We start from the raw sequence: 16,338 nt of genomic DNA on the forward strand, positions 1-16,338 counted from the left end.
ATGGCCTATAACAATTATGCATAGTCAAGAAAAAGAAACTCCCACTTTGGTCATGTCCAAAGCTCTCTGTCTTATTCTGAAATCTTAAATTCATCACCACTGAGGAGGGGCTATATTACACCATTTGTCCACTGGAATTATGATTTGTCATCATATGAATCAGAGTTCTTAAGACTTTCAGAGTGGTTTGCTTTTGCACTACTCTTGCTATTTAATGTTTTCCCTGTTCTCATCATTTCACTGCATTTTGGCCATCTCATGCATTTGACTGAATCAGTTCATATGAATCTTCCATGTTTCACTGAAACTGACCTTTTCATAATGTCTTATGTCATGGTATTTTTTATTACATTAATATACTATAATTTGCAAAGCTATTCCTCAATTTATATACATCCCCATTAGTTTCAATGTTAATAATTTTGATAACTTCTTTTCTAAACTATTTGTTTAATCTATAATGTGGGTGACATACTTGATGAGAATTCCTGGAAAAAACAACTTTTAAAAAGACCTTTGAGTGGTATGAACAGAAAAGACCTATCTGTGGTTACAGGCATCAAATAGTAACTCATAGAGAGAAACATTTTCATGTGTGTCTTTATTTTTAACTGAATTTGCACCAAAGCCAGACATTAATAGTGAAATATTTGCTAGCAAGATTTTATTTCAAGGTAAATATTTAAAACATTTTTCAGGCAGTAATGAGTCTCTTATGTATTTTCTGTGGTCTTCCACTTCAATTTTTTCTTCAAAATAAGGAGGACATAGTCACCTTTTTTCCTAAAATGATTTTGGAAATGTTTGATATTTAAAACACCAACACATGACTGGAAAATAAAAAAAATGTATTGTAATATGACAAAGTTCCCAGTTGGGTTAGAATTTATGGTAGCTAATTGATTTCAATAGAATGTCTGAAATGAAACCTTCCATATGTAAAACTTCCCAATTCCATTATCTAAAAAATTCTGTATTTAGTTACCAAAGTTTTTTCTCTCATCAAAGTTTGTTCCTATGTATCAAGAATTAATTTGGGGTCTAAGAACTCCTAATATGTCCTTGGATAGATTTCAGTGGGTCATCAACTTGAATAACATATTTGTGTGTATACATACATTTTTCTACTAATCTCTAACTGAAGTTTAGAATTTCCTTTCATTTATTATATATATTAAAAAACATTCTGAAAAGTTCATAGACTTCAACAATTGGTCAGGGGTCTGTGACACAATAAGATTAAGAAATCCTGCTTTAGATAATATGTGCTAATATATCTCAGGAGGCCATAAAATGTCATCTGATTTGTTAGACCTCCATCGATTCTCTTTCCTATGTTTAGCAAATAAAAGGACTTGATTACTTAGTTCTCTTTAATTGCATATGTGCCTGGGATATGACCTTTCTGAACATGTGACAAAACAAGTGTGAGCCAGAGAGACTTCAGTTGATTTGTGATCTATGAAGATCTAACAATAGGAATGATTCTCTTCATCAGTGACCATTGCATAGGAAATAAATATGCTGCTCAATAAGAAATGCTATCTAGGAAATGGAACTATTGTTTGAACTGATTGGCAAGTTGTCTGAGAAACCTAGTTATTATTATATTTAATATATTTTATGGTTTTCATTCCAGGGTTATCAATTTCAGTTGGAAACACACAGATTTGAGAGAGGAAGAGGCAGATGTCCTTTTGATCCCAACTCTTCTTATACTTCTACTTTAATTGGTAATTATTTTTGTCCTAATGTTCAATATACTGTCAGGACATATTTTTATAAGAATATTGCTGGCATTCATATTAGATTTCAGCCAGTGCTAATTTCAACAAGATCTGAAGTTGTATTGATTATGTCATTCTGAAAACATAATACACTTTCACATAATACTTGATTCATTAATAATTTATCAATTATAAAACATAAAAACAATAAAACTATATAAAACATTAATTTTACTTGATTATTAAATTCAGTTTCCATGAGGGAAAGAAAATGTTTTAATTTGAATATATTTCCTAAATTATTTGCTATAGATAATTGATTTCACTTTTGTTATATTCCATTTCTTCTGTTTTATCTGCTTTTAATTTGATTATTTAAAATGTTAATATTTCAATTTCTTAGTTTATCTCTTAAATTATATCATTCAACCATGACAAGTTGAACTGTAGTCACTGTAGATTTTTTTTTCCTACTGAGACCTATGATTTCATGAATAAGTCTTGGTGAGAAAATTCTCTCTCCCACCAGGGAAAAATCAGCATCTATTTTGTAATTGATAATCTTAGTGACGTGCCTGGGGGCAATAAAAGGTTAAGTGATTTGCCATAGGTCACACAACCAATATTTAGGAGAAACTATTTTCTCCCATGTTATGGAAGATGTAAGCCTGTACCTATGATAACCACATCACATAATCATAAACTTATAAAGGACCTCAGATGTCATCTAATTTAAATAACATATCAATTGTAATCTATCTTTACAATGTTATATACTATGGTTTTACACTTGACTTTTCTTCTTCAAACATTAAAGCATAGAATATTTTTTCTCTAATTTCAGTATTATTTTGGACTATAATGGCACATTTGCAAATCATCCCCCAGTACAGTGATGATAAAGAGAAATTAATGAAATTTTCAACTTAAAAATGAAAGTAGAACCACTTTACACCTTATTCAACAGAGGTGTTAAGAAGGGTACTATGGCTATCCTAAATTTCCTTAACTTCATATAAATGGTTGTAAGTAATTTTGAAATGTACTACTAAATTACCAAAATTTAAAATTATCATATATAAAAGTAGAATTTTATAATAAAAGAAAACTATAATACCAAGATGACTTAACAACACCATTAGAATTTATTTATGATTCAACAAGATGTTTTATTTAAACTTCATTTATTTCTGTCACTTTAGGGATACTTCATAAATAAAAGATTTAAATAGTAATAATACCTTATGCCACAATTATACACTTGCATGGAGGAAAAACTGTAATAACATAATACTTGAAGTGAAAATAATTGTTTTAAATTCTACCTTTACAAATCATAAGCATTATCATACATGACAAAAACACTTTATATTTGTGAAATTTAACTCTACAGCCTATTAAATAGAGATAATGATATTTACCTCAGGGTTGTGAACAGAAGGCAATACAATTATTAAGCATTATTTTAAAAATAGCACTCAAATGTAATCTATTGGAAGAATTTTCAGTTAAGGGCAGAATTAATTCTAAAAGAAATTTCATAAAGATCATAAAGTAGGAATTAGAGACAGCAAACCAGCTGAACTCCCTTTAAATCTCCCTTCAAACTAAAATAACTCCTCAAATCAAATGTTGGAGCATCAGAACCAACAAAAGTCTGGATAAAACATTTTTTTTTCAACTAAAGAAACTTAAGAGAACCATTGAAGCAGTTAATTAGAATGAGGTAGAGGCCTGTCTAAGACACATTCGTATGTTGGCAGCAATTGTGGCAAGCCTTAAAGGTGACAGGAACAGCAGCAACTTCAAGAATTGCTAACCCAAATAAGTTAAGGGTTTCAGAAAACTGATCAGATAGAGAATATTTGAGGTCTCTTTCCTGGAACTCAGTACTTGTGGCACTAGAAACTCTCTTTGTTCATATGCATAGCGCTCTGAGTCACAGTTACTAGGCAGAGAAAAGTACTTGTGGTTACTCTCAAGAGCACAGGATCCCTGGACAAAATCTGAGAACCAAGAGGAACACTAGTACTTGTGGCTTCTGGTAAAAAAGCACCTTTCTAGGGATAGATCACAATGCAGACTAGTAAAGCAGTCACTACAACTTTCCCGTGAACATACCACCTTGAAAGGAATCAAAATTTGTAAACCCTCAGAAATAACTCTAAAAACATCAAAACAAAGAGGATGGCACATGTAACAGGGCTTCTTTCCCCCCACTACTTGAGAAAAATGTCACTTTAACATAAAGTTCAAATTCAAGAAATAGTCTAGAAAAAGGAGCAAACAGAAAACAAAAATAAAGAAAAACAACAAAAGAAAAACTTGACTATAAAAAGCTACTAAGATAGCAAGAAAGACCAGGACATAAATCTAAAAAGCAATAATATGAAAACAACTACAATGAAAGCCTCAACGTAAATAGCAAACTGGACACAAGCAATAAGGATTCCTGGAAATATTAAAAAAAAAAGAGATGTCATGGAGGAAAAAACTGGAAAGAGAAATAAGAGTGATAGAAGAAAATTATGAAGAGTCAATTTATAGCTTTGTAAAAGAGGTAAAAAATGCTGAAGGAAACAATACATTACTAAAAATAATTGTGGTAACAGTGAAAGAGTCATAAAAATTCACTGAAGAAAAGAACTTTAAAAAAGAATTGGCCAAACTGGAAACAAAAAGAAGTACAACATTTCTCAGGAGAAAAGTATTCCTTAAAAATTAGAATTGAGCAAGTGAAAAATTATGATTCTATGAGATTCAATAAACACTAAAACAAAAGCAAAATAAAATGTAAATTCCTTCACAGGAAAAAAGAAAGGACCGTGGAAATATATTGAGGAGAAATAATTTTAAAATTATTGGACTACTTGAAATTTGTGATTAAAAAATCCTTGATATCATATTTCAAGAAATTTTCAAAGAAAATTGTCAATATCTTAGATCCAGAGAATTAAATAGAAATCAAAATAATTCATCAATCACTTGCTTAAAGATATGCCAGAATGAAAATTCCAGAAGTATTTTAGCTAAATTCCAAAGTCAAGCAGCCAGAAAGAAACTATTAAAGCATTAGATTTAGTGGGATCATATTAAAGGAGTGGAAGATTTGAAATATGATATCCAGAAGGTGAAAGGTTATAGGATTATAACCAAGAATCATTCATCCAGCAAAACTGAGTATAATCCTTCTGGAGAAAAAATGAGCATTTAATTGAATAGAAAATATTCAGACATTCATGATGAAAAGACTGGAGTTGAATGGAAAACTTGAAATGAGACACAAGAATCAAGCAAAATGTAAAAAAGTTCAACTTTTTATATAGCAAGATGGTTCGTGTAAGTTCTAAGAACTTTATCATTAATAGGTTAGTTAAAGGAAATTTGCATAGCAGAAGGCAAGGGTGTGAGTTAACAATGTTGGAATGATGTCGAAGAAGTGAAGGAGTGAGAAAGAAAGATGTAAAGAGAAGGACAATTTAGAATGTAGAAAATTATCTCATTGAAAATAAATGTGCAAAGGTGAGCTTTTACAGTGGAGGAGAAAATGAAAGGGTAGTGATATTTGAACCTTACTGTCATTAGAATTAGATAAAAAAGGGAAATATATGCTAAATTATGTATAGATATCTATATTACCTATTCTGCAAGTGCATTAGAGAAAACAGAGGAATAACAAATAGCAGGCTGGATTAAGGGACCCAAATATCAGAAGCAAAACAGATTTTTGAAATGTGATATGAAAAAGAGATGAGGGAGAAGGGGTAGAAGAATCAATAGAAAAATATAGGATAGAGGAAAATGCATAGTTTGTAGTTATTATAGGGAATATCAATAATACCCATAAAATGTAAGCAGATAGCAGATGGATTAGAAACCTGTATCTGGCAAAATATTTTGTTTTCACTTGAAACTGAAAACATGCAAAGGATTAAAATAAAGGGCTGGAGCAGAATCTAATATGCTTAAGATGAATTAAAAAAAGAGATAGCATACTTGCTATCAAGTATGCAGACAAAAAAATCAAAAATAACTCTCAGTAAAGGAGATAATCAGCAAAACTACATATTTAAATTTATTTGTTATATGAAAATACCCAAATAAATTTCTCCTTCTTTCACCCTCACAACATCAGAGTAGCATCATTTGACATATATATTTATATAAAATATATGTATATATGAAACTATGCAATGCTTATATCTATTTATCAATCTATTGAGGTGGACACATGCCATTCTTCAAAAAATATTTTAATTACTGCATATAATATTCTCTTTGTTCTGCTTCTTCCACTCCTCATAACTTCATGTAGATTTTTCCATGTTATTTTCATTAACACGCTCATCATTTCTTAGAGTACAACAGTGTTCCATCACAATTATATGCCACTGCTTAACAACTCAAATTATTTCTTCAATATGTAGTTCTTTGCTACTACAAAGAGTTGTTATAAATATTTTAGAACATCTATGTTATTTTCATTGTTCCCTGATCACCTTAAGAAAAAACTAATAGTGATATTGCTGGCTTAAAAGTTATTTAGTTTTATAACTCTTTGGGCATACTTCCATATTGTTCTATAGAATGGTTGGATCTGTTCACAGTTCTACCAACAGAGCCACTGTCCCTAAAGAATTATTGTTCCATAGGATAGATACAAGGTAAAAACAGGAAAGTATCTTTTTTATATTGAATAAATGCAGAATAATGCCTATTTATATTTTAAATATCCCCCTTATTCCCTGCAATCTAGTTCTTTGCATGAATAATTGGCTGTGGTTTATTATACTTAGAGAAGTTATTCAGATTGTTCTCTAAAATGTTTGAATCATTTCACAGTTTTCCAACAACAGTGCTTTAGTATTCCAATTTTTCTGGATACCCTCCAACATTTGTTATTTTGCCTTTTTATTATGTTAGCCAATTTCATACGTGTGAGATATCTCAGAATTGTTTTGATTTGAGTTTTTGTAATTAATAATTTAGGGCATTTTCTCCACATAGTTACATACAACTTTGATTTATTTAGCCATAAATTATTTGTTCATATTTTTGGCCATTTATGAATTGGGGAATGACCCAGATTATTAAAAAAAATCTATATATTGTAGATATGACATCTTTACCTGAAGAACAGTGCATAATTCAACCTTCTGCATTCCTTCTACTATTGGCTATATTAGTTTTATTTGTATAAAATATTTTCAATTTAATATATTAAAATGATTCATTTTACATATGACAATGCATTTTATGTCATTTATTCATAACTTCTCCTGTCCATAAATACCATAGGTCATATGTTCCCTGATGTTCAAATTTGCTTATATCTCCCTTCGTGCCAAGGCCATATGTAATTTTTAATCTTATTTTAGGAAATGGTTTAAGATATTGAACTAAATCTAGATTTTGCCATACTACTTTCCATTTTTTATAATAATTTACTAAATGCTTATTTACAAAACATAAATCTTCATTTTTGTAAAAAACAAATTTAATATAATGTTTATTATAATGTTTTGCAAGTTTTTGTTGTATGTCTATTCTATTCCAGTGATCTACATTTTGCTAAATGGTTCTATAGATAATGAAGTAATATTTTTTAAAAATTATAGCATTTCTCTTATAAAGGCCTCATTCACAATCATATACTGAATATGGAAATAAGTCAAACCAATTTTTTAAATTTAAATTAATTTATTAATCAATTTAGAACATTATTTCTTGGTTACAAGAATCATATTTTTTCCAGCCCTCCCCTACCCCAACCCTTCCTGTAGCTGATGCACAATTTCATTCTGTATTACATGTGTCCTTGATCAAAACCTATTTCCATGTTGTTGGTATTTGCATTAGGATGTTCATTTAGAGTCTACATCCCCAACAATATCCCCTCCACCCATGTATTCAAGCAGTTGTTTTTCTTCCATGTCTCTGCTTCCACAGTTTTTCCTCTGAATGTGGATAATGTTTTTTCTCATAGATCCCTCCAAGTTGTTCAGGATCACTTCATTGACACTAATGGTAAAGTCCCTTACATTTGATTATACCACAGTGTATCAGTCTCTGTGAACAATGTTCTCCTGATTTCTCTCCTTTCACTCTGCATAATTCCTGGAGGTCATTCCAGTTCACTTGGAATTCCTCCAGTTTAGTATTTCTTTCAGCATAATAGTATTCCATCACCAACATATACCACAATTTGTTCAGCTGTTCCCCAATTGAAGGGCATCCCCTAATTTTCCAATTTTTTGCCACCACAAAGAGCACAGCTATGAATATTCTTGTATAAGTATTTTTCCTTATTATCTGTTTGGGGTACAAACCCAGTAGTTCTATGGCTGGATCAAAGGGCATACAGACTTTCAGCACCCTTTGGGGATAGTTCCAAATTGGCCTCCAAAATGGTTGATTTAATTCACACTCCACCAGCAATGCATCAATGTCCCGACTTTGCAACATCACCTCAAGCATTAATTATTTTCCATGACTGTCATGTTAACCAATCTGCTACATATGAGATGATACCTCAGAGTTGTTTTGACTTGTATCTCTCTGATTACAAGAGATTTAGAACAATTTTTCATGTGTTTATTGAGAGTTTTGAATTCTTAATCTGAAAAATGCCTATTCATGTCCCTTGTCCATTTATCAATTGGAGAATGACTTGATTTTTTCTACAATTGATTTAGCTCTTATAAATTTGAGTGATTAGACCTTTGTCAGAGGTTATTGTTACAAAGATTTTTTCCCAATTTGTTGCTTCCCTTTTAATGTTGGTTGCATTGGTTTTGTTTGTACAGAAACTTTTTAATTTGATGTAATCAAAGTTATTGATTTTAGATTTTATGATTTTTTTCTAGCTCTTGCTTGGTTTTAATGTCTTTCCTTTCCCAAAGGTCTGACATGAATACTATTCTGAGTTCACCTAATTTGCTTATAGTTTCCTTCTTTATATTCAAGTCATTCACCCATTCTGAGTTTATCTTGGTGTAGGGTGTGAGATGTGGATCCAAACCTAATCTCTCCCATACTGTCTTCTAATTTTTCCCAGTAGATTTTATCAAATAGTGGATTTTTGTCCCCAAAGCTGGGATCTTTGGGCTTATAATAGACTGTGTTGCTGATTCTATTCCACTCTATTCCAACTCTATTCCACTGATCGTCCTTTCTGTCTCTTAGCCAGTACTAAATTGTGATGACCACTAATTTATGGAATAGTTTGAGATCTGGGACTGCACGGTCTCCTTCCTTCACATTTTTTTTTCATGATTTCCCTGGATATCCTTGATCATTTGTTCTTCCAAATGAACTTTATTAAGTTTTTTTTTTTTCTAATTCAGTAAAAAAAATATTTTGGCAGCTTAATGGGTATGGCACTAAATAAGTAAATTAATTTGGTCATTTTTATTATGTTAGCTTGTCCTACCCATGAGCAATCAATGTTTTTCCAATTGTTTAGATCTAGTTTTAATTGTGTGGAGAATGTTTTGTCTTTGTATTCATATAGTTCCTGTGTTTGTCTCGGCGGATAGATTCCTATGTATTTTTTATTGTCTAGGGTGATTTTAAATGGAATTTCTCTTTCTAATTTTTGTTGCTGAGATATGTTGGAGATATATAGAAATGCTGATAACTTATGTTGGTTTATTTTGTATTCTGCAACTTTGCTAAAATCATTGATTATTTTGACTAGCTTTTTGATTGATTGTTTCTCTAGGATTCTTTAAGTAGACCATCATATCATCTGCAAAGAGTGATAGCTTGTTCTCCTCATTGCCTATTTTAATACCTTCAGTTTCTTTTTCTTTCCTAATTGCTATTGCTAGTGTTTTGAGTACAATATTAAATAATAGAGGTGATAATGGACATCATTGTTTCATTCCTGATCTTACTGGGAATGCTTCTAATTTATCCCCATTACAGATGATATTTGCTGATGGTTTTAGATATATACTGTTTATTATTCTTAGGAGAGGCCCTTCTATTCCTATACTTTCTAGTGTTTTCAATAGGAATGAGTGTTGTATTTTATCAAATTCTATTTCTGCATCTATTGAGATAATCATTATTTTTGTCGGTTTGCTTGTTAATATAGTCAATTATGCAGATGGTTTTCCTAATATTGAACCATCCTTGCATTCCTGATATGAATCCCACATAATCATAGTGGATAACCCTCATGATTACTTGCTACAGTCTTTTTTGTAGTATCCTATTTAAAATTTTTGCATCTATATTCATTAAGGAAATTGGTTTATACTTTTCTTTCTTTATTTTTGACCTGCCAGGCTTTGGAATCAGTACCATATTTGTGTCGTAAAATTAATTTTGTAGAACTCCTTCTTTGCTTATTCTGTCAATTAGTTTGTATAATGCTGGGATTAGTTGTTTTTTGAATGTTTGATAGAATTAAATTGTGAATCCAGGTGGACCTGGGTATTTTTTTTAGGGTCTTCTTTGCTGGCTTATTCAATTTCTTCTTCTGATATGGAGCTGTTTAGGTAGTCTATTTCTTCATTTGTTAGTCTAGGCAATTCATATTTTTATAAATATTCATCCATATCACCATGATTGCCATATTAATTGTCATATAGTTGGGCATAAAAGTTTTTAATGATTGCCTTAATTTCCTCTTCATAAGAAGTGAGGTCTCCCTTTTCATCTTGGATACGATCAATTTGGTTTTCTTCTTTCCTTTTTTAATTAGAGTAACCATTCCTTTGTCTATTTTATTTGTTTTTTCAAAGTAACAGCTTCTAGTCTCATTTATTAAATCAATAATTCTTTGATGTTCAATTTTATTAATTTATCTTTATTTTTAGGATCTCTATTTTAGTCTTCATTTGAGGATTTTTAATTTGTTCACTTTCTAGGTTTTTAATTTGCAAGCCAATTCATTGACCTCTTCCCTCTCTAATTTGTTAACATATTAACTCAAGGATATAAATTTCTCCCTGAGTACTACTTTGGCTGTATCCCATAGATTTTGAAAGTATGTCACACCATTGTCATTTTCTTCAGTGAAATTATTAATTGTTTCTATGATTTGTTCTTTAACTAAGTGATTCCAGAGAATTGTATTGTTTAATTTCCAATTAAATTTTAGTTTGCCTCTCTTTTAGTTTGTACCCTTACTAATTATTATTTTCATTGCAGTATGATCTGAGAAAGTTGCATTTATTATTTTTGCTCTTTTGTACTTGTTTGCAATATTTTTATGCCCTAGTACATTGTTGATCTTTGTGAATGTACCATGTGCTGCTGAGAAGGTCTCTTCCTTTTTGTCACTGTTTATTTTTCACCACACATCTACTAACTCTAATTTTTCTAAGATTTCATTCACTTCTCTTACCACTTTCTTATTTATTTTTTGGTTTGATTTATCTAGTTCAGATAGAAGAAGATTCAGGTCCCCCAGTAGTATAGGTTTGCTATCTATTGCATACTTGTGCTCCACTAGTTTCCCATTTAGAAATTTGGATGCTATGCCTTAAGTACTGATATTTCCTCATTGTCTATACTGCCTTTTATCAGGATGTAATTACCTTCCCTATCTCTTTTAGCTAGATCTATTTTTACTTTGGCTTTGTCAGATATCATGATTGCAACTCCTACATTCTTTATATCAGTTGATGCCCAATAGTTTTGGCTCCATCCTCTTACTTTTCCCCTAAGGGTGTCCACCTTCCTCATGTGCATTTCTTGTAGACAGCATATGGTAGGGTTTTCATTTATATTCCAATCTGCTATTTGCTTACTTTTATGGGTGATTTCATTCCATTCACATTCAGAGTTATGATTACCAGCTGTGTATTTCCCAGAATTTTGATTTAAACTCCTATTCTGGCCTTTTCTTATTTCTCTATTTCCTTCTACACCAATGTTATCTTTTTAATCAGTACCCCTAATTCCCACCCTTATTTTATTTCCCTTTCTACCCCCTCCCTTCTTATTCCCTTCTCAATTTCTATACAGCCTTTTTATACTACAACCCCACCCTCTCCCTCCCTTGTACTGCTTCCCTCCCCAACAGTTCCTTTGTTACCCTACTATTTCCCTATAAAGCACAAATAAATTCTCTGCCCCAATGTATTTGATTGTTTTCCCCTTTGAGTCAATTTAAATGCATATAAGAGTTGAGTATTTCCTATCTCCATCTCTTTTTCCTTCCAGTATATTGATGTTCTCTTCCCTCCCACCATGAGCTTCTTTGTGAAATATATACTTACCCCCTTTTCTTTCTTTTTTCATTTCTTTTAGTATTAACCTCTTTTTAGAATTACTTGTATATATATATATATACATGTATATATATACGCATATGTATGTATTTATGCATACATATATCTTTATACATATTTATGCCTTGGAATTTCATCTGATACAGTTTGTCACTGTTCTATCTAAGTGTAATTCTTCTAGCTGCCTGGGTGATAATAACATTTTAAGAGTTACCAATGACCTATTTTCTTATAGAGATACATATCATTTTAACTTATTGGGTCTCTTAAAATTTTTTTTTTGGGGGGGGGAGTTTTGTTTTTCTTTTTCCCCTCTGTCTTAATTACCTTTTGATAATTCTCTTGAGTTCTGTGCTTGGGCATCAAATTTTCTGTTCAGGTTTGGTCTTTTCTTAAAAATACTTGGAATTCTTCTATTTTGTTAAATGTCCATAATTCCCCCGTAAGAATATGGTCAGTTTTTCTGGGTAATTGATTCTTGGTTGTAGACTGAGTTCCCTTGTTTTCTGCAATATCATATTCCATTCCTTTTGGTCCTTCAGTGTAAATGCAGCCAGATCCTGTGTTATCCTCACTGTGTTTCCATGGTATTTGAATGACTTCTTCTTAGCAGCTTGTAATATTTTTTCTTTTGTCTGATAGTTCTTGAATTTGGCTATAACATTTCTGGGTGTTCTCAATTGGGGATTAAATACAGGAGGTGATCTGTGGATTCTTTCAATCTCCACTTTTCCTTCTTGTTCTAGAATATCAGGGCAATTTTCTTGGATAATTTCCTGCTGTATGATGTCCAGGTTTTTTTTTTTTTTTTTGTCATGGTCTTCCTGTAGACCAATGATTCTTAAGTTGTCTCCTGGAACGATTTTTTAAAATCTTATGTTTTGTGAATGAGGCATTTGATATTTTCCTCAATCTTTTCATTCTTTTGGTTTTGTTTTATAGTGTCCTGCTACTTTGTGAAGTCACTTGCTTCTAGTTGTTGTATTTTGGTTATTAAATACTGGATTTCTTCACTGGCTTTTTGGTCATCCTTCTCCTTCTGGTCTGATTTCTTTGGAGGTCATCTTTCATTTTCTCTCCCTCATCTTTCATCTTCTCTGCCTCATCTTTCATTGTCTTTGCCTCATTTTTCATCTTCTTTGGATCATTTTTTGACTCTTTTGCCTCATTTTCAAGCTGATTAATTATGGTTTTCAAGACACTGTTTTCTGTTTCCAGATGACTTATCTTAGTTTTTAAGTTCTTTTTCCCCAGTTAGCTTCAGCCCCTCTTAATTGTGTTTTAAATTGTATTTTGAGTTCTTCCAAAGCCTATATCCAATTCCCTGGAATTTCTGTGTTTTTGCTTGATGTTCCTTCATTCTTCTCTGTTCACTTGCTCTTTATTCATTGCCTGTATATAAGCTTATGATTGTAATTTCTTTTTTTCCTTTCTCTGTTGTCTGCTCATATTTACCCCTTCTTTACTCCCTGCAGTTGCCTGCAGTTTTGCTCCTCTCATTTTTTTGTGGGTTTGGGCTTTTCTGTCAGCCTTTACCCTTGGAGTTTTGTCATAAAATCTCTTAATGCAGTCTGTGGGGGAGGGGTGTTAGAATTTAACCTCCCCTGCACTCTGGAGGCCTTGATGGGATTACGTCCAAAAAAGTTGCAGAGCTGGATGTGCCCTGAGGCCAACACCTCAGGGCGGGGGGGACAATATGGAATATCTCCACTGCTGCTACTAGGCTGCCTGCTCTGCACTCTGCACTTCTTCTCTAACTGCTTTCCCATTGCCTCTGTGATGCTCTGAGCCTGGCACAGCTTTGCCTGTTAGGTACTCCCTCCAGACTAGGACTCTTGCCCACTCAGAGGTTCCAGCTACTGCTGGATGCTTAGTGCTCAAGGTGGGGGAGGGATCCCTGGACTTTGCTTCTTCCTTTCCCTTAGACCCGAGTGTTATCAAATTCCGACTTTTGGGGGCATACCTTTTAAGTTGAGTCCAGCAGGAGTGTTCCTTGACTTTGTCTTGTTGTTAGGTTTTATTTTCAGTCTCCTAGGAGAACTAAGTTTGTAATCAGTAAGGAAGGGTTTACAGAGGTCTGAACTTTTGCTGCCTCTAAGCTGCCATCTCGATGCCACCCCCTCAAGTCAAACTTATAAGAATAAGTCATTCCCCAATTCATAAAAGGTCAAGTGATATGAAAATCAGTCTTAAAAGAGTAAATCAAAGCTATCTATAGTCATATGAAAATATGTTCTTAATTTCTGTTGATTAGAGGAATACAAATTGAAACATCCCTAAAATCTAGGAGCAATGGCAAAAGCTGGAGAGAATAAGAGACGATAGGTGTACTAATGAACTATTTGTGAATAGTTAACTAACCATTCTGCAAAAAATTTTGGAATTATGCACAAAGACTATAGCAGAACTTTTTGTGGTGTCAAAGTATTGAAAATGGAGGGATGTCTTATCAGTTAGGGAATGACTATACAAATTGTGGCATATTATTGTGTCAGATTACTATTTTGCTCTAATAAATAAAAATGGGAATAATTTCAGAATAATAAATATGGCATGACATATAAACTGATACAAAATAAAGTGAATAAAACCAAAAGATCATTATATATAATAATAGTAATATAATAATCAACTGTGAAAGATTTGGCTATTATGATTAATACAGTGATCCACTGCCACCACACTAGTATAGATACTCATTACTTCATGCCCTGATTATTACAATAATCTGCTTGTCTGTCTGTCTGACTCAACTTTCCACTCCAATCTATCATCCATTCAGCCTTAAAAGTGATTTTAAAAAGTAATACATGGCTGATCAAATCTCCCACCCACTCAAATAACTCCAGAAGCTTCCTATTGCCTGCAGTATTAAATACAAAATGCAGCAAGATAACAAAATGAGAAAAAGAATTCCAAGAAAAGTGCCTTGGCACAATGTTACAATGCCTGACATCAGTTCTTTTTTTGTCAAAATATGCAAACCACAACTCTCCTGCCATATTCTTTACTTTGAGGATGGATTAATATTGAACACCTTTGGCCATTCACTAATACCTTATTTACTTCCTGATTTTCCTAAATTCTCATATGGAAGTACTTCCAATCATTTCTTTCTACAACCCACCCTCAAGAGCAAGAATTGCTGCAAGAATATTCCTAAGTGAATGCAAGAACTTAAACTTCTTTCCCCCTTTTCATACCATATTCCTAAAACAACTAGCCAACACTGATCTCATCTTAATTTAATGCATATTTCTAATATTCCTCATCTCTTCACATCTTCTTTATTGTATAATTAATTTTGGATCATTATTTCATTTTTCAGAAACATATATCTTTCTCCACTCTACAGATTATGACTTCCTCAAGGGCAAGGACCATTCATGATACTTCATTATGTAACTTAACATAATGTTTTACATCTAAGAAACCATCAGCATTTTGTTAAATATATGAAATATTTATTAAAGTTATAATTCAATTTAAATTATACTTATGCTTATTAGAATTTCTGAAATGAATTTTTTAATCTTTATTTTTAAAATCTATATTAGATTTATTTTTATGTTAAGATTCCAAGACCCTGATATGCCTTTTTAAATTAAAAATATATTAAGATTTAAGTTCTAAATTCTCTCTGGAGCTTTTCACCCATCCATTGAAAAGGAAGTCAATATGAGACACATTAGACATATAAAATCATGTAAAACATATTTTCATATTAGCCACCTTGTAATAAAATAAAATAAAATAAAATAAAATAAAACAAAAAAGTTATAATCTGCCCTCAGAAAGTCAGATCTTTTTTTAAAGATTCCATTGTTCTGAGCCCTTCAATGCTTATATAATTTCTTTACTACACTATTTGATGCACCATAAATGATTAATAAGGAAATAAAACACATCATGAGTTAAGAAATTTTAATAATGTTCTGTTATCCAAAATCAGTTGAATTAATCTATATCCATGAGTTCTGATTCAAAAGAATAAGAAAGATGCTACACCATTAGAAAGATTAATTCATGTTCCAGTTTCCAACAATATAAAGTTGATTTTTTAGTTATAAGTGGATGAAAGATTAAAATATATCATTTCAACAATTTAAAAATATTTAAAAGGAACTATTGATATAGAATGAATTATACCTAATTTTTAAAATTCCTTTTACTCTCATTATGTGTTTATAGAATTTATTGAATGATTGAACTGATAAAATAGTAAAGAATCTATGTCAGATAGAAAGGAGATTCAACTGTGTACTTGCATTTATGGGTGATTTTTGATGTAGTACCACATTAGTAATTTTGGGTTGAGTCCCATAGATGTATTTGCTTGTTTTGTTTAAAATTTTTATCACTGA

At 31.7% G+C, this 16,338-nt stretch overlaps 1 protein-coding gene across 1 annotated transcript in view; it reads left to right on the forward strand.

The window, feature by feature from the left end:
* SEMA3E (semaphorin 3E) overlaps nt 1-16,338 on the forward strand; it is a 424,903-nt gene that overhangs the window by 291,613 nt on the left and 116,952 nt on the right. Inside the window, exon 5 of the mRNA XM_001369740.5 lies at nt 1,640-1,733. Coding sequence (XP_001369777.3) covers nt 1,640-1,733 — 94 coding nt within the window. The remainder of the gene's footprint in view (nt 1-1,639; nt 1,734-16,338) is intronic.

This window comes from Monodelphis domestica, chromosome 5, assembly GCF_027887165.1.
Source record: "Monodelphis domestica isolate mMonDom1 chromosome 5, mMonDom1.pri, whole genome shotgun sequence".
NCBI classification, from domain to species: domain Eukaryota; kingdom Metazoa; phylum Chordata; class Mammalia; order Didelphimorphia; family Didelphidae; genus Monodelphis; species Monodelphis domestica.